This window comes from Myotis daubentonii, chromosome 2 (genome assembly GCF_963259705.1).
Source record: "Myotis daubentonii chromosome 2, mMyoDau2.1, whole genome shotgun sequence".
In the NCBI taxonomy this organism is placed as follows: Eukaryota; Metazoa; Chordata; class Mammalia; order Chiroptera; family Vespertilionidae; genus Myotis; species Myotis daubentonii.
In genome coordinates, this window is record NC_081841.1 from 109766068 (window position 1) to 109790341 (window position 24274).

General features: G+C 41.4%; 1 protein-coding gene and 1 non-coding gene across 4 annotated transcripts in view; one reads left to right on the forward strand and one right to left on the reverse strand.

Moving 5' to 3' along the window:
- Window positions 1–2214: 2214 nt before the first annotated feature.
- Window positions 2215–24274, reverse strand: part of MICU2 (mitochondrial calcium uptake 2) — a 114137-nt gene continuing 92077 nt past the window's right edge. For 2 of the 3 annotated variants that reach the window (XM_059684212.1, XM_059684210.1), the window contains 6 exons: window positions 20640–20702; window positions 18578–18675; window positions 10872–11043; window positions 6776–6884; window positions 5725–5882; window positions 2215–2876 (listed from right to left, as the gene is read on the reverse strand). In XM_059684212.1, the coding sequence (XP_059540195.1) occupies window positions 2772–2876; window positions 5725–5882; window positions 6776–6884; window positions 10872–11043; window positions 18578–18675; window positions 20640–20702 (705 nt within the window). In that variant the 3' untranslated portion in view covers window positions 2215–2771. The remainder of the gene's footprint in view (window positions 2877–5724; window positions 5883–6775; window positions 6885–10871; window positions 11044–18577; window positions 18676–20639; window positions 20703–24274) is intronic. The other variant, XM_059684211.1, reaches the window with a different exon arrangement.
- LOC132229034 (U11 spliceosomal RNA) lies at window positions 7807–7941 on the forward strand. The gene has a single exon (XR_009451610.1). It is a non-coding gene; the product is annotated as a U11 spliceosomal RNA (small nuclear RNA).

The following is a 24274-nucleotide window of genomic DNA, read 5'->3' on the forward strand; positions in this document are numbered from 1 at the left end:
AGTGCCAGGCGCGTAGTTAATCAATTTAACTACAAACAATCATGCTTAAGCTACATAATCTTTACTCCCTGGAATGGAGATTAAGAAACGCCCTAACCTTTGTAATAGAAATTGACAGGATTAGAATCAACTGGTATAAATACAGATGCAACAAGACAAAAACAGACAGAATCCAGAAAACAGAATTTAGAACACAGAACTCAGGAGACAGAACTTAGAACACAGGGCTTGGAAGACAGGACCAAGAGAGACAGAACTCAGAACACAGAACCTACAAAGAACGTTCTCTAGAGACAGAAGAACTTCGCTGGCGAGAGCATGCCGGAGGATCCTGGACAGGGACTGGCCTCGGAGCCTGGAGGTGGAGCCTGGCGAGAGAGCATGGCAGGGGATCCTGGACTGAACCTGACTGCGGAGATTGGCAGGAGAGCCTGACTAGAGCCTGGTGACTGAACCTGACTGGAGAACCTGAGCAGAACCTCTCTAGAGATCCAGACCAGAACTTGGCTGGAGATTCGGGCTAGAGATCCTGGCTAGGCTGCTGATCAACTGAACGCTGTCTCCGTCCATTCCTTCTTCGCCGACTCCGTCTACGCCTTTGGGAACCCTTGGACCCGCTGGGGTTGGACCCCGGCATCTGGCGCCCGAACAGGGACCCCTAGGTAAGCGCCCCGCACTCGGGACGGATAGGACTCCACCATAGGAAAAGGGTGGATAGTCTTCGCCGACTCCGTCTAAGCCTTTGGGAACCCCTGGACCTGCTGGGGTTGGACCCCGGCATTACTAATTTTAAAAATTGTGTAAAATATATACAAAATTTGCCATTCTTCCTTCCCCCTGGTAACTTTGAATTCACTTTCTATCTCTAGGAAGTTGCCTAATCTAGGTACTTACATAAGGGGAATCATACATTAGTCCTTCTGTATTTGGATTATTTTACTTAGCATAATGTTAAGATTCATCCATGTGGTAGGCTGTGTCAGAACTTCATTTCTGCTTATGGCTCATATTCCATTGTATATATGTACCACATTTTGATTTCCATTCGTCTGTTGATGAACAGCAGCTTTTACCACTTGTCAATCTCAAGCATTAAATTAGGAGAGTTTCCAAGTCATCAGATTTAAAATATCTCAAGGCCTTTCCCTTCAAAAATCATTAGGGAGAGGTTTCCCTTGCCCCATTAATCAATCATATTCAGTATAAGATCATATTTCTTATTTTATTCTATAGTTTATAATTCATTAGTAACATTAATGATTTTGATGCTCAACTTGTACCAGACTTGAAGGGGGGCACCCCTTCAGGTTGGCTCGTCCTTTGACAAGTTCTCGTTATTTTTTGAGTACTTCCTTACTTCTATGCATATGGTGCTCCAGGCTCCTCTTGAGCTTTCCCTGCCCCAGGCTTGTAATCAGCAATTTACCCAAGGAGTCAAACATGTTTTCAGTATTTGAAATATTCTTATTTGAGAAGCATATGTTTTAAAAATAATTTTTATTTATCATGTTTAAAAGATGTCATTTTATATTTATGTAATTTTATATTTAATGCCAATTAATTTCTAGGGCCATTTTATTTTTTTAAAATATATTTTTATTGATTTCAGAGAGGAAGAGGGAGAACGAGATAGAAACATCCATGAAAAGAGAGAATCATAGATCAGCTGCCTCCTTTAAGTCCCCCACTGGGGATCGAGCCCACAACCCAGGCATGTGCCCTTGACCAGAATCGAACCTGGGACCTTCCAGTTCGCAGGCCAACGCTCTATCCACTGAGCCAAACGGGCTAGGGCTCTAGGGCCATTTTAAACATTTACTTACAACTCAATAAATCCCAAGAGACCCTGATCTTGTGATCAAGATTCTCCCAATTAGTCCGGCCGGTGTGGCTCAGTGGTTGAGCATCGACCTATGAACCAGGACGTCACAGTTTGATTCTGCTCAGGGCACATGCCTGGGTTACAGGCTCAATTCCCAGTGTGGGGCATGCAGAAGGCAGCCAATCAATGATTCTCTCTAATCATTGATGTTTCTTTCTCTCTCTCCCTATCCCTTCCTCTCTGAAATAAATAAAAATATATATAAAAAAAGATTCTCCCAATGACTATAGTTTTTAAGAATATAAACTAATGAGGCTGGCAAAGGACTAGAGTATTCACATTTAAAACAAGGTGGTTTTCGAACAACACATGTAAAATAAAACACATCTTAGTAATTCTTTTATCTTTGTAAATACTTTATTCTGTTTCCAGGTCCAATACTGAAATTCACAGATTATTTTAAAGTCAACTAATATATAGCTAATTGAAGTAAAATGTACAAGAAGTTTATGTGATATAAGATATACATGAAGAAAACCTGATTTGTTAACTTAATTTGCTCTACTAGGAACACCAGGGCTTGCAGAATTGATACTGGCCTTGTATATCAATTACTTGTTCCTGTAAATTCTTGTTGACCCTTCCAGAGGGCATGTGCTACTGTGTCTAAGAAATCAGTAAATAACTAGGCTTTCCATTTTATCAAAGTACAAAGCATTACTTCAATCCTAGGCCTTTCTGACTGAGTCCTATATCTGTTTTCTTAAAAGTATGCTTTCTTTTTACAAAGTTTGTTAATGAGATCTTAAGAAATTACTGAATCATAAGCAAAAAAAGGTGTCTTTATATTACAAAGGAAATCAATGAAGGCTTAAAAAGATAAACATCTGGTATTTAAAAAAAAATCCAAATTCTGACATTCACAGCAAAATTCCCACATGATCTTTTCCTAAAAAAGACCTTTTCCAGCTTGTTTCCAAACTTCTTTTACTCCTTTAATGCTTTCTTTTTTCACACATTTCCAGTATTCTTGAACACTTAATTGTTGTGGTACCTGTTAACCAAAAGTAAAAATTAAGGGGTCATTCTCTTTAAGGTTAAACATGATTTCAGGTATGTACTGTTACTATTTATCTCCCATACTCCTTCAAAATTGATTTGAGGTGGATTATGTTATAAAAAGTGATTGCAACAGAACTGTAGAATTGATACTGGCCTTACAATAAGGATAAAAATAAAAGTGAATGTGTTGCAAGAATATCCACAGGAGCCCTAGCCAGTTGCTCAATGGTTAGAGTGTCGGCCTGAGGACTGAAGGGTCTTGGGTTTAATTCTGGTCATATATCTTGGTTGCAGGCTCGATCCCTGGCCCTGGTTGGGGCATGTGCAGGAGGCAACCAATTGATATGTCTCTCTCACATTGATGTGTCTGTCTCTTTCTCTTCCTTCCATTCTATCTAAAATCAATGGGAAAAATATCCTCCAGTGAGGATTAACAAAAGAAGAAAAAAAGGAAAAAAAAAAGAATGCCCATAGGATAACCAAGGAATGGAGAGATTTCTCCCTCATAAGAAAGGGAAAACTTTGATTTTTAAATTTTTTTATTTTTAATATATTGGTTTAAAAATGTAATTAATGTTTTTCTTCTATAACATTCCCTCTCTCCTGGTGTATTTTATTTAGCTATGTAAAATAAAGTAAGCCTAAAATTTTGGTTTAACCTTGGCTAAAATTAAAAAGAAACTATAGGTCACGATATATTTGATAAGAAGCCTTAAGAAGAAATAATATAATTCATCTTAAGTGTTTTGTGAATTAAAAGTACTGTGTGGTTGCTGTGGCTGGAGCATCGGTCCACGGACCAAAAGGTCACGGGTTTGATTCCTGGTCAAGAACATGTACCTCAGTTGCAGGTTCCCCAGCCCCAGTAGGGGCCCGTGGGGAGGTGACCAATTGATGTGCCTCTCTTACGTTGATGTTCCTCTCTCTCTCTCTCTCTCTCTCTCCCCCTTCCTCCCTCCCTTCCACTCTCTAGAAATCAATGGAAAAAATATATCCTTAGGTGAGGATAAAAAGAAAAAGTACTATGTGGTTATTATTTCCTTTCAACTAAACAAGAAAGTGAAAGTTGGACAACACTGGGAGCACAGGAGCATAGCACTACTGGAAATCCGTCAAATGGAAGCAAAAGTCTACTTTAGGTTATGCATGTTTTTTTTCCTATCATTGATTTACAGCTCTTCTCTTTTAAAAAAATATTTTAATTGATTTTAGAGAGGAAGGGAGAGGAAGAAAAAGATAGAAACATCAATGATGAGAGAGAATCATTGATTGGCTGCCTCCTGCACACCCCTTACTGGGGATCGACCCGGTAACCTGGGCATGTGCCCTGACTGGGAATCGAACTGTAACCTCCTGGTTCATAGGTCAATGCTCAACCACTGAGCCATGCTGGCCAGGCTTACAGCTCTTCTCTTCAATGTTTTTTGAGAAATGATAGAGACTCCTAGATATATTAAACTGTTAACTGAAAAGGTTGGTTTAATCTCCAGGAATATGATTATTAACTATGAGATATTGGATGACTACAAAGCTTGTAAGACATGTTTGCTAACTGAAATCCTATTTCTTAATTTTCCATAAGTAATATTTGTGGCAAGAAATGAATGTGATTTTCTAAATTGTAAATAGTTTTTTTCTCCCCCCCCTTTATTGAGTAAGATATTACAAATGTGTCCTTATCCCCCCAATGTCCCCTCATCCCCCCAATCTTGCCCTCACCCTCACCCCCTGTTGTCCACATCCATCACTTATGCTTATATGCATGCATACAAGTCCTTTGGTTGATCTTTCCCCCTCACCCCCACCCTCCCTTGCTTTCCCTCTGAGTTTTGCGCATCTGATCGGTGCTTTTCTGTCTCTAACATCTGTTTTTGTTCATCGGTTTACGTCGTTCATTATATCCACAAATGAGTGAGAGCATGTGATATTTATCTTTCTCTGACTGACTTATTTCACTTAGCATAATGCTCTCTGGCTCCATCCATGCTGTTGCAAATGGTAGGAGTTCCTTCCTTTTTACAGTTGCATAGTATTCCATTGTGTAGATGTGCCAAAGTTTTTTAATCCACTCATCTGCTGATGGGCACTTAGGCTGATTCCAAATCTTAGCTATTGTAAATTGTGCTGCTATGAACATAAGGATGCATATATCCTTTCTGATTGGTGTTTCTGGTTTCTTGGGATATATTCCTAGAAGTGGGATTACTGGGTCAATAGGTTGTTTTTTGTGAACCCAACATATTTTCTCTCTCTCATCCTCTCTTCTGGCCTAACTGCCTACTTACCATGTGGTCCTCTTTGAATCTGGGTTTCCAACCTGCACGCTGCCTTCTAAGGGGTTTTAGCAGATTCTTATCTATATTAAATTTTGGGTTTGATCTGTCCCAGTTATAGACCAATATGTGAATTTGAGTGAATAATGATATAATTAGCTAACATCTACTACAAGTGCCTCAGCCACTAATACTAAGTATTTTACACTTAATTCTTATAGTAATTCTTTCTGGTAGATTCTATTAGTTTCCTCATTGTACAAATGAGGACTTTGAGGCTCAGAAAAATTAAGTGGTTTTGTAAGATTTGGCAGTTAACAGGTGATAGAGATGAGATTTGAATCTAGGTGTGTCTAACTGCAAAGCCTGAAGTAAATTCTAGGCTATGATTTCTGAATAGTGGTTTCTGATTAGATTCAGATTTTTAAAAAAGACAAAAAATAAAAAACATTAAATCCCATTTGGAGAAGTTCTCTCTTTATAAATGATGAAAACTCTACTAGAGATTATACATTTCCTCAAATTCTACGTTTAACATCATCCATTTAAAAACTCAAAATCTGTTACCCATAAACCTCGGTGCATCCTGTTTTTTAACACTCCAAGAAACTCTCCATGACTAAGACATTCATCACCATCCAAATCAAAGATCTTGAAGACAGTGTCCAAAATATTGTTTGAGAGCTCCTGTCCTGTAGCTACTTTCACAGCTCTCTTAAACTCTGCTAAAAAAAACAAACATAAAACAACTCATTTACCATGTGAAACAGTGTAAGTAAAATTAATCTAACTTTTCATATTAAAAAAGTATTTTTATTGATTTCAGGGAGGAAGGGAAAGGGAGAGAGAGAGAAACATCAATGAGGAGAGAGAATTATTGATCGGCTGCCTCCTGCATGTCCCCTACTGGGGATTGAGCCCACAACCTGGGCATGTGCCCTCGACCACAATCAAACCTGGGACCCTTCGGTCCACAGGCCGACACTCTATCCACTGAGCCAAACCAGCTAGGACTAATTTTTCATAATTTGAGAAGTAAAAATAATCTAAATATTTTCTATATGGGAAGTAAATAAAAAACAAAAATAAGCCCTGCTGGTGTGGCTCAGTAGCTGAGCATTGACATATGAACCAGGAGGTTACAGTTAGATTCCCAGTCAGGGCACATGCCCGGGTTTCGGGCTTGACCCGTCGTGTAGTAGGGTGCGTGCAGGAGACAGCTGATCAATGATTCTTTCTCATCATTGATATTTCTCTCTCTACCCCCGTCTCACTTCCTCTCTGAAATCAATAAAAATGTTTAAAACAACAAAAACAAAAAATAGACATCAAGAATTCATTCAATTATTTATTCAAATGATAAATTTGGCTGAGAAGTGCCATGTAAGTAACTGTAAGATAAGCGGCTGTTTTAATTTAACCAATGTTTTCAAACACAAGCAATTTAAACATTTTCCCTTCTCAGGGAAAAAATAAAAAAGTAAAAGAAAATAGAGTATTGAATTCAGATTAACCACAATGAATTAAGTAAAAGGCCAATCAATTGCTTTTATTGAAACTGACTCCTTGGTTGATAACTTGAAAAAATGATAAAAATTAAATGATTCATATAACTTACCTAGTCTGACAGGGCGATGAGCTAAATTAAACATCTGCATGGCAATAGAGAAGTCTTCCAAGTGGGTTGTAAAATGACAAAATGATTTGAACTCATCCAAACTAATGCTCTAATAAAACAAAAGGGAGTTTTTATTACAATTTTATAATTGCATTATAAAACTGAACAAAGTGTGAGTCCTCTTTTCTATCATAAAGCTTATGAACTTCTATCTTCCTAAGCAAGTCTATTAAAAAGTTTGAGAGGCAGAATAACAAAATTATAGATTTTAGAGATGAGGAGGAACCCCAAAAGATTGGCAGGAAACTGGGTATGATTGTGCAGACTATACGCTGTTGTGAACGGGCTGCCTGAAGTTGTGCAGTGTAAGACTTGAGGGGGTGGGGGGCTCCTGTGTTATGGACTGAGTCTGTCTCTTAAATATTCCTGTGTTGAATAATCCCCAATGTGACTATATTTGGAGAGGGGAAGTCATAAAACTGGGGCCCTAATCTGGCATGCCTATTAATGTCCTGATGAGAAGAGATACCAGAGTGCTCTCATCCTGCGTGTGGGGAGGAGGAAGATCTCCCCAGACACCAACCCTGCTGGCAACCTTGATCTTAGACTTACAGGCTCCAAACTTGTGAGAAAATAAGTTTGTGCTTTAAGCCACCCAGTCTGTGGTATTCTGTTATGGCAGCCCGAGGAGACTAATACATCCTGTTAAGTGGCCCACCTCATAAATTTTCTGCTTAGTTTTGTCAGTGGACATAGCACTGGGTTTTGGAGTAGATGGACCTATGTCAAAATTTCTGATCTGCCATTTATTATGGCACTATATATTAAATAGGGTGAAATGTCAGATCATTCAAAGTTCTTGATTTTTTAAAGACTCCATTATAAATTAAAGACATTGGTCTATTATTGTGATGCCAATATTGCTCATTTTGTTAATTTTTATTTTCATTATAACTTTTGTGGGGGGGAAATGAGGGGAGTCAGCAGATTTTTAATTTTTAGGTAATAATTTAATAATTTTTCCTTTTAAAAAAAAAAGCTTCTGTTGTTAGTGGCACATGTAGGGCAGCTTGATTGCTCTATGTGGGGAACTGACATCAAGAGATTTCAGAAGCATGATTTTTTGGTACCTGGGCAGCTAAGTGATCATTAGTCCTGGCACCTGCCACCCCCCACCCCTCCCCACACACACACACCGCTAAAAGCTTCTGGGTTGTTTAGAAAGATAGGTATACCCCACTTTAAGATGACTGTTTTCAAATTTTCTTCTATTTTTACTCAGTTTCTTTTTACTCTTTAAGATTTAATTCTTTGATCCATCTGGAATTTATTTCAGAGTAATGAGTGAGATAGAGACTTACCTTTAATTCTCTCTCAGATGGCCAGTGGATGTCCTAATGTCATTTATTAATAATTCTTTTACTCAAGCAATTTGTAATATAAGTTTACATATACTAAATTTCCATGTGTATTTGGGTCTATCTATAACTCTGGACTTTATATTCTGTTCAACTGATATGTCTGTCAAATTCATTGTAACTGTTTTAGTTACCAATGGTTGATGATATATTTGAATATCTTGGCATTATTAAAAAAAATACTATTTTTTAAAGAGTGGGTTTAGGTTGACAGCAAAATTGAGGAGAAGGTACAGAGACTTCCCTTATCCCCCCTGGCCTCTTCAGCATTCTTTTCATATAAACTCATTTTTATCGAAACCCATAGTGTTCAGCAGTGGCTGGTTCTCTTGTAATTCCTGCACATAAGAAGGATCACACTTCTGTGCCTTCTTGCAGTTAGATCAGGTCATGTGTGACCAGTCTGGCCAGCAGCCAAGGGTCATCATGTTTCTAGGACAAAACATTTAATTATCAGAAAAGGACTCACTTCTTTCTTTTCTTACTCCAGCCTCTGAGAAGTGGTGTTTTTTTTGTTTGTTTGCTTGTTTGGTTTTTTTTTCACACGGTGGAACACCAAGATGACAGAGCCTCGAAAAGTCTGAGTTCCTGAGCACCTTGTGGGTGACCTCCCACCTCTCATGATGGAAATGTGGTATAGTCGGAAAATAAACCTTTCTTGTGTCAGCCACAGAGATTTCAGGGTTAGTTTGTAATTGTAGCAAACAGGTTGTTCTGACTGGTATGACCATCCCACTTACAGACTAATGTAAGGGAGAACTGCATTTATAATGCCACGACTTTCTATGCAATCACAGGGAATGTCTCTATAATTAGGTTAAATTTTCTTTCACATCCATCAAAACTTTAAAGTTTTCACATATTTCTAGTTAATTAATTTTTTCCATTTTGAGAGTATGTTTATTAAAGCTGGGGTGAATGAAACACGGAAGGGCTTAGGATAGAAGAAGCAACAGAGAGCCTAGGCGGGGTTGCTTTAGCTCACTGGAGAGCCAGAGAAAAAGGGACTTTGAGGACAGGTTTAGGGAGTTACCCTGGGAGGAGCTGCCACTGCCCACTGCTCCCCAGGTTGCAAGTCTCCTGGGGTCCCTTAGAGTTTAGGAGATGCATGCCTGTGGGGGAAGAAAAGAAGGAAGGGAAAGGCACAGGTGTGCTCCCAGGAGGGAGAGTGGGTGCTGGGGCATCAGGTTTTAAGGGTTTTTAAAGGCTGGGACTTTAGGGGATGTCTTGGGGGAGGATCTCAATATAATTTTTATCAGCTTTTTGCTGATGCACCAAAAGTAGACTTATTCCCTAACTTCATCTGTCCTTGGGTGTGGCTGGCAAATGGCACTAATTGGATTTCTCCTTTCTATCTTTCTGAGCACAGTGATTTAAGCTATTTGCCCTCTGATTAGGGAGAAGTGTAACCCATTTGCTCTTTAACAAAATATTTTTAATATATATTTAAATGTTTTTATTTTTAATTTATTTTTATTATTTTTTATTATTTAAAAATAGTTTTTATTTATTTCAGAGAGGAGGAGAGAGGGAAATAAAGAAACATTAATGATGAGGGAAAATTATTGATCGGCTGCCTCCTGCACGCCCTATACTGGGGATTGAGCCTGAAACCCGGGTATGTGTCCTGATCAGGAATTGAGCCATGACCTCCTGGTTCATGGGTCGATGCTCAACCACTGAGTCACACTGGCCAGGCTAAAAGTTTTTTTTAATAATTTGATTTTTAGAGAAAGAGGAAGGGAGGGCGGAGGGAGAGAAACTTCGATGTCAAAGTGGCTACCTCCTGCAAGCCCCCAACTGGAGATTGAGCTCACAGCCCAGACATATGCCCTGATTGGGAACTGAACCAGCAACCTTTTGGTTCTTGGGCCGTTTGACTATCTGTATCAGTTTCCTGATTCCACTTGTCCTGGCTCACTAGCCTCTCATTCTCCCCTTAGAGACTTCCATCCCTGAAATCTTTTAGGGGTGGTGAGGGAGGATGGTTGGTCTTCAGTAGCTAGTTAATTTATAATTGTTATATACTTCAATTGCAATTATAAATGGAATCTTGATATTTTATTATCTTTTTCCTCACTATAAAATTAGCTTTAAAATTACATATAAATACATGCCCTTTTCAAAATAATTTTTCAGAACAATATAGTAAAAACAATACATAAAATAAAAATCCCTTGAAATCTCACTGTACATTAATCATTATTAATAGTTTGGCAATCATCATTTCATGCATTTCACATACACACACATATCTACTACATTTTCTGACCTGGTATTTTTACAAAGGACAGCTACTTCTGATATACGGGTGGGGCAAAAGTAGGTTTACAGTTGTTTGAATGGAAAATAATACAATAATTACTCTTTTATCTTGTTAATTTGTACTGGCTCACGATTTCCAGAACAAGAGAAAGTGACAGCAGTGATAGTGGACATTCCTGTCTTATTCCTGACTTTACTGAAAATGCCAAACTCATGGCTGCTACACTGATACTTAGTCAACAGTTCCTTAATAAGAAAATAGTATGTGGAGAACATTCTCCAACTTGATTTTATACTTAAATACTAGAGAGCAGCTCAGTCTTGGTTAATTTGGAAGTCACTTTAATTAATTATATAAATGTCTAACTTATTATTTTATATTCATCTCAAGCATAACAAAAAGGCATACCAACCTCTCCTGCTGACAACTTCTCTCTCACGTTTTTCCAATAAATGTCTTTATTTTCAGTGTTAGTGAAAAAAAGGAGCCACTCTGCAAAGTCTTCTTTCCTCATGAAACTCAAACCTTTAGAGAACTGCAGGAATTCCATTTCTTGGACCTCCGTCTGTAGATTCTCCATAAACCTAAATGTTAAAGTACAGAACTGACAGAAGTGGCCAGTGCTTTCAACTATAACACCATTAGAGGGAATGCAGCACCTTCATGAGTTGAATGAAGCACAGTCAAGGACTGTGGCAGTGGATCAGCTAGGTAAGTCCAACACCTGCTTCAATATGACTCCCCATAGTTGGTTTGTTTGCACACATTCTACTTGGCAACCTACATTCTGACAAACTTAAAGACTTAAAAAAGTAGAAAACAGTATTTTTCCAATATGGAAAAATTGCCAATAATCAGAGAGACTTAAAATTCAGTTGGGATACTGTTTTTAGAATCATAATAATAATTAATGGTTCCTCATAGTTTTCAGATACCAAATTTGATCAATATAATCAATGAATGGCTTTGCATCAAAGCTTAGATTTACCAAAAAATATTTATAACCTTTAGACAAGAACATATGTTTATGTGACTCAACATTCTTTTTAAAATTTTTTTATAAAAATAGATGACACTTTGATCAAACTGTCATCAACAGCTTCCTAAGAAATGTACACATTGAAAGAATGGGAATACACGTGGTGAAAGAGACAGTCCAGTACAGAGGAAAGAAAGCTGCCACTTATCCCCCAAACCTTAGAAGCATGAGGAGGAGTTTGATTTTATGCTTCTATCTGTGACAAGTGAAAGTTTAAATGTATTTGATACACATATTTATTAGTGCTATGTTTCCTTTTGGGTCAGCAGAATTTTATCCAAAACTTGAAGCATTTCAGGTTTGGACTGATGGATCAACAAAATCTACTGATATGCTTCATCCTTTGTTTCACTATATTGTATACTCTGATAACATTCAATGTTTTTCTTATCAGGATTGTTAAAAGAATGCTTTACTTGCAAATAACTGTACAATGAATTAGAAAGTAGAAAATATGGTATAAGAACTTGAATAACTAGTTCCTTTCCTTTTTTTCTTCAGGCTTTATCTGAGGCTGAAATATTATAAACTTAATTGCTGTTAAACTGTATATTGTTCTGGTTTAAGCTACTTCATTTTAATTAATTATGCTACTTTTGAAGAACATATTTTTTTAAAAAAAATGTTTTTATTAATTTGAGAGCGAGAGGAAGGGAGAGTGAAAAAGGAACATCGATGTGAGAGAGAAACACTGATTGGTTGCCTCCAGCATGCACCCCTACCAGGGACCAAACCCGCAACCTGGGCATATGCCCTGACCAGGAATCGAACCAGTGACCTTTCAGTGCACAGGACAACGCTCAATCAACTGAGCCACCCTGGCCAGGGCAAATGTAAAAATGTTTTATAGTAATACTCTTTCTAAGTCTAAAATTATGTATTTTGTTATGACATAAAATCTGCAATATATGAATTGAAGAATTTATAATACATAAGGCCACCAGATGCATTCTGAAAACATTTAAATAGTTTATCAATCAGTGAACTAATTGGAAACTCTGGGAAAATTCTGCTTTTCCTTAGCTGAGTGCTTAGGCCCTTGTGTGCTGGAGCTGGCTTGCCACAGCTGCGAGTGTACTGTGCAGGTGTTGTCCATGCCAATTGTTGGGTCCAAGCCCCATGCTAGGGACTGGACCTCCGTGGACGCCGGGAACTGGAAGACATGAGTAGCTGCAGGCATATAGGAGAGACTTTATTGCAGACCAAGCAGCCATTTACACACAGGACAGTCATTGCAAACACAGCAGCCAGTCCTTGCTAACACAGTAGCAAACACAGGAGCCCTACAGAGCAGTTCTTGCTAACAAAGCCATCACACTTCACATCTGGCAGCTTGAGATGGGCTTGCTGGAGTATTCACACTATTAACTTTAAGTGTTACCAATCAAGGCTATTCTCCCTTTTAAGACCAACCTGGGTGTGAATATCTCCTCTTCAGTTTCTAAGGTACATGAATCTAAATCAAGTCCCTTTATTTCATTGAGTCTCAGTTATAAAAGCGAAGACTACCTCTCCCAAGTTTAAGGATAGGTGAAACAATACATGTAAAACACTTAGACACTCAACTCTTTATTGCTTCAGCCACTGTCTTGCCCACATCCTCTGCTCCCTTGAGATTTGCCAGCCTTCTTCAAGTGTAGCTTGAAGAAAACTATACAATAGCTGCACATAATGGTACCAACATAAATTCACAGTCTACGCCTTCATTTCTGGAATACTGTTTGGTTAAACTTGACATTAGTATCTTTCTAAAAAGTATATGTTTTTATTGATTTCAGAGAGGGAGGGAAAGGGAGAGAGATAGAAGCATCAATGATGAGAGAGAATCATTGATTGGATGCCTCTTGCAAGCCCCCTACTGGGGATTAAGCCCAAAACCTGAGCATATGCCCTGACCTGGAATCAAACTGTGATCTCTTGGTTCACAGGTTGACAATCACTGAACCACACTGGCTGGGCAACATTAGTATCTTTTGCTTTATATACTATTTATTGCTCTATAACCTTGGGTTTCTTGACAAGTTTAATTACAACACTAGCCTACTTCCAGAAGGTTTTATAAGGATTAGGGGTCCTGCATAAAATTCATACACATTCTCATTATTTTGTCTTAAATAACTAATAAACCTATTGAATTTCCAAATAAAAAAAATAACAAAATTAAAAAAAAAATCAGCCATCTACGATGAAAAACAAAAGTTGTGTCCAGTTTTCTAACTTAAAACAAGAACAGCCCTTCCCTTTGAAATTTAAGCAGTCAATCCCTGGGGGGAAAAACACTGAGAAAATAACATTTTTATTTTAGTTTTGATTTTTTTTACACGCTGAATTGAGACACCTTTTGGGAAAGAGATGGAGGATACTCCATGTTGAAGAAAATATGTGAGAAACACAGAGCTGAGGAAATGCAAACAGAAAGAAGCCAGGGACAGCTGAGAAGAAGCCCTCAGGAGATATCTGGCAGCCGGGCAATAAGCTGCTAGACTAGCCTTTGAAAATCATTTGAGCCCTGACTGGTTTGCCTCAGCGGATGAAGCGTTGCTCCACAGACTGAAGGGTCCTGGGTTTGATTCTGGTCAAGAGCATGTGCCTTGGTTGCAGTCTCGATTCCCAGTAGGGGGTGTGCAGAAGGCAGCTGATCGATGTTTCTCTCTCATCAATGTTTGTATCTCTCTATCCCTCTCCCTTCCTCTCTGTAAAAAAAAAAAAATCAATAAAAATCTATCTACACTAATAAAAGAGAAAAATGGTAATTGGCATACGACGATACCCTTTTCATTGGCTAATCAGGGCTATATGCAAATTAACTGCCAACTATGATTGGCAGTTAACTGCCAACTAAGATTGGCAGTTAACTGCCAACAAGATGGCGGTTAATTTGCATATGTAGGCACAATGCAGGGAGGCGAAAGGGAAAGCAGGAAGAAGCCCCCTGCCACTGACAGTGATCAGAAACCCAGGGGGGAGCTAAGAGCCTTTGCCCTGGCCCCCAGCCATGATCGGAGAATCAGGTGCCTTTGCCGCCTGGCCAGTGATAGCAGGAAGTAGGGGTGGAGCCAGCGATGGGAGCTGGGCACGGTCGAAGCTGGCAGTCCCGGGAGCTAGGGGTCCCTTGCCTGGGCCTAAAGCGGAGGCCACGGTCGCGGGGCCGCTGCAGCTGCGGGTCCCCGCTGCCCGGGCTGGACGCCTCGGCCAGAGGCGTTAGGCCTGGGCAGGGGCGGAGCCTGCAACCGCGGGGAGCTGGGGGTCCCCTGCCCAGGCCTGACACCTCTGCCGGAGGCCTCAGGCCTGGTCAAGGGGCCGATCCGGTGATTGGTGATCGGAGGGTGATGAGGGTCAACTCCTCTGGCCGAGGCATCAGGCCTGGGCGGGGGGCGGAGCTGGGGATTGGGGGGATATGATGGTCCCCTTGCCCAGGCCTGAAGCCTGGGTCAGAGGCGTCAGGCTTGGGCGGGGGGTGGAGCAAGCGATCAGAGGGAGATGGGGGTCCCCTGCCCAGGCATGATTCCTGGGCCAGAGGCCTCAGGCCTGGGCGGGGGCCAGAGCCAGTGATCGGGGGGAGATGGGGGTCCCCTGTCCAAGCCTGACACCTCTGGCGGAGGCGTCAGGCCTGGGCAAGGGGCTGATCAGGTGATCGGAGGGTGATGGGGGTCTACGCCTCTGGCTGAGGCATCAGGCCTGGGCAAGGGGCAGAGCCAGCAATCGGAGGGGTCTGGGGGTCCCCTGCCCAGGCCTGATGCCTGGGCCAGAGGCATCAGGCCTGGGCTGGGGGCAGAACCAGTGATGGGGGGAAATGAGGGTCCCCTGCCCAGGCCTGACACCTCTGTCAGAGGCGTCAGGCCTGGGCAAGGGGCCGATCCTGCGATTGGAGGGTGATGGGGGTCAATGCCTGAGGGCTCCCAGTATGTGAGAGGGGGTAGGCTGGGCTGAGGGACACTCCCCCCCCCCACCCAGTGCACGAATTTCGTGCACCGGGCCCCTAGTATATATATAAAAGTCTAAGCAACTGTTATGACCAAATGACTGGTCGCTATGATGCACATTGACCACCAGGGGGCAGATGCTCAATGCAGGAGCTGCCCCCTGGTGGTCAGTGTACTCCCACAGTCAACCTCCCGCTGTTTTTCCCCTCCGACCGGCAGGCCCTGATCGTCTGATTGGGGTTGGGCCCCAGGCTGGGATGAGGAATCGGGGGAGGGTGGCGGCGGACGTGGCCCCTTTCCCAGGGGGGCTGAGGGCCGGCTCCCCACTTGGGGTCTGTGGCCAAACTCCCATGCCTTGTTTCTCCCCCTGGCTGGCAGGCCCCGATCGACCCGCCACCTGCCTGCTGCAGTGGTGGTGCAACAGTGAGGGAAGGAGAAGGGGGGGAGGCAGGGAACCACGTGGTGATGGGGCGCCGGTGTCCATTCCTCCTGTACCTGGCCTGGTGACCATCACCTCCTCTCCCGACCCTGCCGAAGTGGGTGGTGGTGGACGTGGCCCCTTTCCCAGAGGGGCCGAGGGCCAGCTTCCTCCTTGGGGCTGGTGGTCAACCGTCTGTGTTTTGTTTTTCCCCCCGGCCGGCAGGCCCCAATTGGCCTGGCCCTGATCGATGGCCAGGCCTAAGGACCCCACCCATGCATGATTTTCGTGCACCGGGCCTCTAGGATATATATAAAAAAAGAAAGAAAATCATTTGAGTTGACATGAGTTCAGCACATATTCTGAGTGCCGACTGTTTTACGTTCTGTGTACTTCAGATACACTGCCTCACCTAATTATCAGATCCACCTCAGACTTAATGTAGGGAAAGAATACTAATGTGAATGAAAGGGGAAAGAATTGAAGTTTAGGAAGGAAAATATTTGCGTAAATTAGAGATTGCCTCTTTTCTGTTATTAGATTATTATAAAATTACTAGAGGCCCGGTGCACAAAAATTTGTGCACTTGGGGGGGAGTGGGGGTCCCTCAGCTCGGCCTGTGCTGTCTCGCAGTCTGGGACCCCTCGGGAGATAATGACCTGCTGGCTTAGGCCTGCTCCCGGGTGGCAGAGGGCAGGCCCAATCCCTAGGTGCAGCCCCTGGTCAGGCTCAGAGCAGGGCCAATTGGGGAGTTGGGGCGCCGCCCCATCATGCACAGAGCAGGGTGGATCGGGAGGTTGCGATGCCACCCTCAGTCACGCTCAGGGTAGGGCCGATTGGGGGGTTGGGGCACCGCCCCCTGTCACACTCAAGGCAGGGTCAATGGGGAGGTTGCGGCGCCACCCCCTGTCACGCACAGAGCAGGGCCAATCAGGGGGTTGGGGCACTGCCCACTGTCATGCACAGAGCAGGGCCCATCAGGGGTTGGGGCTCTGTACCCTATCACGCACAGAGCAGGGCCAATCAGGGGGTTGGGGCGCTGCCCCGTCACACACAGAGCAGGGCCGATCAGGGGGGTTGGGGCTCCGTACCCTGTCACGCACAGAGCAGGGCCCATCAGGGGGTTGGGGAGCTCCCCCCTGTCACGCACAGAGCAGGGCGGATCAGGGGGTTGGGGCGCCTTCCCCTGTCACGAACAGAGCAGGGCGGATAGGGAGGTTGTGGCCCTGCCCCCTGTCACACACAGAGACGCAGGGCGATCAGGGGGTTTGGGCGCTGCCCCGTCACACTGATCCCGGTGCTGGGAGGCCTCGCAGCTCCGCTGATCCCGGTGCTGGGAGGCATATTACCCTTTTACTATATAGGATAGAGGCCTGGTGCACGGGTGGGGGCCAGCTGGTTTGCCCTTAAGGGTGTCCTGGATCAGGGTGGGGGTCCCCACTGGGGTGCCTGGCCAGTCTGGGTGAGGGGCTGAGGGCTGTTTTCCGGCTGGCGGGTGACTGAAGCTCCCAACTGCTCCTTTTTTCTTTTTCTTTTTTTATTCTGGGCCAGCAGGTATCTGGTTTGTTTGTGTTCTATAATCGAAACACTGTATCAACTCCAGCTCTGAGATCCCGGCTTGCTGAAAGCAGGTTTCTGGGGTTTTGTTTAGCTTCTATATTTGTAACTATGTTTCAAACTGCCAGCTCAGAGGCCGGCAAGGCAGGAGGGGAACGTTGGAGTCCTCCGTCACTGAAGCAAGCAAGCCTCATGTTAGTTTCAAGCTGCCTGGCTGCCGGCCGCCATATTGGCTGGCAGTTAATTTGCGTATCTCCCTGATTAGGCAATGGGAAGGGTAGCGGACGTATGCTAATTACCATGTTTCTCTTTTATTAGATAGGATTAGAATTTACTAGGGGCCCGGTACACGAAATTTCTGCACAAGGTGGGGGGGGGGTCCCCTCAGCCTGGTCTGCGCCCACCTGCACCCTCTCACAGTCTGGGAGCCCTTAGCGCTGCCACAGAGGCGGAAGAGGCTCCCGCCACTGCCACTGCGCTTGTCAGCCATGAGCCTGGCTCAGTGCTTCTGGCTGAGCGGTGCTCCCTTTGTGGGAGCGCACTGACCGCTAGGGGGCAGCTCCTGCACTGAGCATCTGCCCCTGGTGGTCAACGTGCATCCACCGTTCGGTCTATTTGTATATTAGCTTTTTATTATATAGGATAGTTTACTTTCTTTTTTTAATCCTCACCTGAGGATATTTTTTCCATGGATTTTTAGAAAGAGTGAAAGGGAGGGAGACAGAAACATCAATGTGAGAGACACATTGACTGGTTGTCTCCTGCATGTGCCCAGATGAGGGGAGGGAGGTGATCAAACCTGCACCTGAGGTATGTGCCCTTGACTGGAATCAAACCTGGGACCCTTCAGTCCACGGGCTGACGCTCCACCCACTGAGAAAAACTGGCTAGGGCTATAGGTTATTTTTACATTTACTCACAACTCTGTAAAGTAGGCAGGACATGACAAGTATCACCACATAAATTTTTTCAAGACTAAAAGAAGGTACAGTTGACCCTTGAATAATGTGAGATCACTTACACTTAGATTTTTAAAAATATAAGTATATAAATTTTTAAAAATCATGTGTAAGTGGACCCACACAGTTCCAACTTGCATTATTTTAAGGGTCAACCATACTTAGTTGTTTCTTCACTTATCTATAAAATTTCCCTAAATGAATATAAATATTTGCATTTACCTTCGAAATTCTCTATAATGAAGTTTTCTTTCTCCTCTTTTTCCAAAGAAACGTATCTGAAGGGTTGTGTTAATTTGAGGTTCTTTCACTTTTGGTTCCTATAAAAATGTTACAGTAATTTCAAATATTATAACCAAAATAGATCCTATAGCCTGGAACTCTCAGCACAATATCCACAGAAGACTCTTGTAACAAAAACAACAACAACAACAACAACAAAGATGGAAAAGAGAAAGGCCATTTTGTCTGTTACTTTGTATAATAATAATAATAATAATAATAATAATAATAATAATCTATAATCATCTTTGCTCACGAAAGAAAAACATAGTCTACAATACTCAAAATACTTAAGGTGGACTTCAGCAGTAAACAAAATTTTAGAAATGTTCATACCTTTTGACCCAGCAATTGAGTTTCTGAGAAGTTGTCCCTAAGATATATTCATATACGTATAAAATGATATAATTACAGACTTATTAACTGTGGCATTATTTGTAATATCAAAAGACTGGATATATTTAAACATCTTTCAAAAGGGAAATGATTACATAAATTGGTACATCAAAGTACTATGGAGCCATAAAAAAGAATGAGATACTCCACTATTTTTAAAAAATATTAAATCTTTATTGTTGAAAGTATTAAATATGTCCTGCTTTGCTTCCCCCACCCCCCCCCCCCCCAAGGTTCAGCGCTATATTAAGAAAAAAACGGGAGAGTGGGAAACAATGTATATAGTACTAGAGCAGTGATGGCGAACCTATAACACGTGTGTCAGAGGTGACACACGAACTCATTTTTTTGGTTGATTTTTCTTTGTTAAATAGCATTTAAGTACATAAAATAAATATCAAAAATATAAATCTTTGCCCTGACCGGTTTGGCTCAGTGGATAGAGCGTTGGCCTGCGGACTGAAAGGTCCTGGGTTTGATTCCGGTCAAGGGCATGTGCCTTGGTTGTGGGCACATCTCCAGTAGGAGGTGTGTAGGAGGCAGCTGATCGATGTTTCTCTTCTCTTTCATCGATGTTTCTAACTCTCTCTCTCACTTCCTCTCTATAAAAAATCAATAATATATATTAAAAATATATATATAAGTCTTTGTTTTACTATGGTTGCAAAGATCAAAAAATTTCTATATGTGACACGGCACCAGAGTTAAGTTAGGGTTTCTCAAAATGCTGACATGCCAAGCTCAAAAGGTTCGCCATCACTTTACTAGAGGCCTGGTGCACAAAATTCGTGCACTGGGGGTGGTGGTGGTCCCTCAGCCCAGCCTGCACCCTGTCCAACCTGGGACCCCTTGGGGGATGTCTGACTGCCTAAACCGGCAGTCGGACATCCCTCTCACAATCTGGGACTGCTGGCTCACAGCCGCTCGCCTGCCTGCCAGCCTGATCACCCCCTAACCACTCCCCGTCAGCCTGATTGACGCCTAACTGCTCCCCTGTTGGCCTGGTTGCCCCCAAATGCCCTCCCCTGCTGGCCTGGTCGCCCCCAACTGCCCTCCCCTGCAGGTCTGGTCACTCCCAACTGCCCTCCCCTGCAGGCCTGGTCCCCCCAACTGCCCTCCCCTGCTGGCCTGGTCACCCCTAACTGCCCTCCCCTGCTGGTCTGATTGCCCACAACTGCCCTTCCCTGTCGGCCATCTTTGACCACATGGGGGCGGCCATCTTGTGTGAGGGCATGGTGGTCAATTTGCATATTACCTTTTTATTATATAGGATGCTACTGCTTATATAAAAATGGAAAAAAGATATATAGATATATTTAATTATTTATATGCATAAAATACCCCTGGAAGAATACATGGTAAACTGACAGAACACATTGCTCAGGGAGAACTGGTGACTGGGAGAAAAAGTCTACCCTATATACATACTCTTGTGAACCTTATCAAATCTACACCATATGAATGTAGCACATCTACTTAAATATTTAGAAAAAATAAATTACTAATAATTTTTCCAAGTATTTGTGAATACTTACTTGAACAAACAGAATAGAGAAACTAATATAATGCCAATCTGTTTGGAAATGTTTACATTATCTGTACATACCTGGCATTTTGTTTCATTAGTTATTGTCTTCAAGTCATCCTCTTTACTTATGATCTTCTGAAGCTAAAAAGATGGCAAATATGAATTTAGAAGTGTGTCTACTGGATTTTTCAAAACAACCTAAAAAACAGATGCCATGTTTTTGTTATAAAATATATACTAGGTATTTGTTAAATAGTAACTGAAATTCTTTTTATTTTATTAACTCCTAATGTTATGTTTTTTCTCAGATCATGTAAGACTCATGTAAGAATCAGATATGCAAGAATTAACATTATTATTACATTTTGGATCATTTTTTTCTCCCAAAGGACACCAGCTTACTTAATATATACATATTCTAACTACCCTCATTCTTCATGAAAATTTTTATTCATAACTTTCTGTATTATTGATAGTTTATGGCAGCATTTTCAAGTACGTAACTCTTAAAAAGCTACTTACTATATATATGTTGTCCCTTTTCTCTTTATACATTTTAAAGCATTAAAATTATTTAAAGACCTACATTTCTACCAATTATAAATTGGTAATAGTACTGAGACTGAGCACATTAAAAAACCTACCTTTCAGAGTCATTTTTACCAATCCTCATGTGGAAAGCAAATAAAAAGAAAAGTTAAAAAAATTAAATGTAGACAAATTCTCAAACTATGAATTTAAATCAATTAAGAAATGAACCTTCACCCATTTCTTTCTAGGCTATTTTTTAAAAAACTAAATCTTTATTGTTGAAAGTATTACCTATGTCCCATTTTTCTCCCCATTGACCTCTTCTAGCCTGCCCCTGCCCCCCCATCCCAGGCCTTCACCACCCTATTGTCTGTGTCCATGGGTTATGCATATATGCATACAAGTTCTTTGGCTGTTATCTTCCCCCCCCCCCGCCCCCCATCCACCTTCCCCTGCCTTCCCTCTGAGATTCCACAGGCTGTTTTATGCTTCTGTATGTCTGGATCTATTTTGTTCATCAGCTTATTTTGTTTATTAGATTGTACATATGAGTGAGATCATATGATACTTGTCTTTCTTTGACTGGCTTATTTTGCTTAACATAATACTCTCCAGGTCCTTCCATGCTGTCTCAAAGGATAAGAGATGTTCTTTTTACTATAGTATTCCATGGGGTAAATGTACCACAGCATTTTTTTTATCCACTCATCTGCTGATGGGCACTTGGGCTGTTTCCAGATCTTAGCTATTGTAAATAGCGCTGCTATGAACACAGGGGTGCAAACATTCTTTCTGATTGGTGTTTATGGTTTCTTAGGATATATTCCCAGAAGTGGAATCATTGGGTCAACTTGCAATTCCATTTTTAAATTCTTTAGGAAACTCCATACTGTTTTCCATAATGGCTGCACCAGTCTGCATTCCCACCATTTGTGTACTAGGGTTTCCTTCTCTCCACATCCTCACTAGCACTTGTCATTTGTTTTGTTGATTTGTTGATGGTAGCCATTCTGAAAGGGTGAGTTGATAACTCATTGTCATTTTAATTTGCATCTCTCTGATGATCAGTGACTTTGAGCATTTTTTCATATGTCTCTTGGCTGTCTATATGTCCGCTTTGGAGAAGTGTCTATTTAGGTCCTTTGCCCATTTTGAAATTGGATTGGTTGTCTTCCTTTTGTTAAGTTGTATGAGTTTCTTATATATTTTAGATATTAACCCTTCATTAAATGTATCATTGCCAAATACCAGTATGTTCTCCCATACAGCGGGCTCCTTTTTCATTTTGTTAATGGTTTCTTTAGCTGTGCAGAGCTTTTTATCTTGATGTAGTCCCATTTGTTTATTTTCTCCTTAGTTTCCTCTGCCCTAAGGAGATGTATCCGTAAACATACTGCCATGAGAGATGTCCGAGATTTTGCTGCCTATGGTTTCTTCTAGGACTTTTATGGTATCCCAACTTACATGAAAGTTTTTTTATCCATTTTGAGTTTATTCTTGTTCATGGTGTAAGTTGGTGGTCTAGTTTCATTTTTTTTGCATGTATCTGTCCAATTTTCCAACACCACTTACTGAAGAGACTGTCTTGATTCCACTGTGTGTTCTTGCCTCCTTTGTCAAATATTAATTGAGTGTAATGGCTTGGGTCGATTTCTGGGTTCTCTGTTCTGTTCCATTGGTCTATATGTCTGCTCTTGTGCCAGTACCAGCAAGTTTTGATTATGGTGGCTTGGTAGTATAACATTATATCTGGTATTGTGATCCCTCCAACTTTGTTCTTCTTAGGATTGCTGTGGCTATTGTGGGTCTTTTTTTGGTTCCATATAACTTTTTGGAATATTTGTTCTAGATCTGTTTTAATAGAAATTGCATTGAATATGTAGATTGTTTTTGGCAGTATGGACATTTTAATGATGTTGATTCTACCAATCCATGAACACAGTATATTATTCCACTTGTTTATATCTTCCTCTATCTCTTTTTTCAACGTCCTGTAGTTTTCTGAGTACAAGTCTTTTTACCCCCTTGGGTAAGCTTATTCCCATGTAACTTAATTTTTTTGTTGCAATGGTAAATGGATTGTTTTTTTTTAATTTATCTTTTTGAAAATTCATTATTGGTGTATAAAAATGCCATCAAGAGCAGCTGGTATGGTTCAGTGGTTGAGCATCAGCCTCCTATGAACCAGGAGGTTACAGTAGGATTCCCGGTTAGGGTATATGCTTACAATGAGGGCTTGATCCCCAGGGAGGATGTGCAGGAGGCAGCCAAACAATGGTTCTCTCTCATCATTTATGTTTCACTCTTTCCCCCTTCCTTCCTCTCTGAAATCAATAAAAATATAAATAAAAAGCCATAGATTCCTGGGTGTTAATTTTGTACCCTGCTACATTGCATAATTCATTTATTAAATCTAGTAGTTTTTTGGTGGAGTCTTTATAGAGTTTTCTATGTACAATATCATGTCATCTATGAATGAGAGTTTTACTTCCTCCTTTCCAATTTGGCTGCCTTTTATTTCTTCTTGTCTGATCGCTGTGGCTAGGACTTTCTGTACTATGTTGAATAAGAGTGGTGAAAGCGGACATCCTTGTCTTGTTCCTCTTCTTAGGGAAATTGGTTTAGTTTTTGCCCACTGAGTATGATGTTGGTTGTAGGTTTGTCATATATGACCTTTATTTTGTTGAGATATGACCTCTCTATTCCCACTTTGCTTAGAGTTTTTATCAAAAATGTGTGTTGGATTTTGTCATATGCTCCCCCCCTTATCTTTCTTTTTTATTTTTAAATTAAATCTTTATTGTTCAGATTATTACAGTTCTTTCTTTTTCCCCCCCAGAGCTCCCCTCCACCTGGTTCCCACCCCACCCTCTTCCCTTACCCCCGCTACCCACAGTTCTCATCCATAGGTGTACAATTTTTGTCCAGTCTCTTCTCATACCCCCCCACACCCCTTTCCCCCCGAGAATAGTCAGTTCACTCCCTTTCTATGCCCCTGATTCTATTATATTCACTGGTTTATTCTGTTCATCAGATTATTTATTCACTTGATTTTTAGATTTACTTGTTGATAGATGTGTATTTGTTGTTCATAATTTGTATCTTTACCTTTTTCTTCTTCTTCCTCGTCTTAAAGGATACCTTTCAGCATTTCATATAATACTGGTTTGGTAGTAATGAAC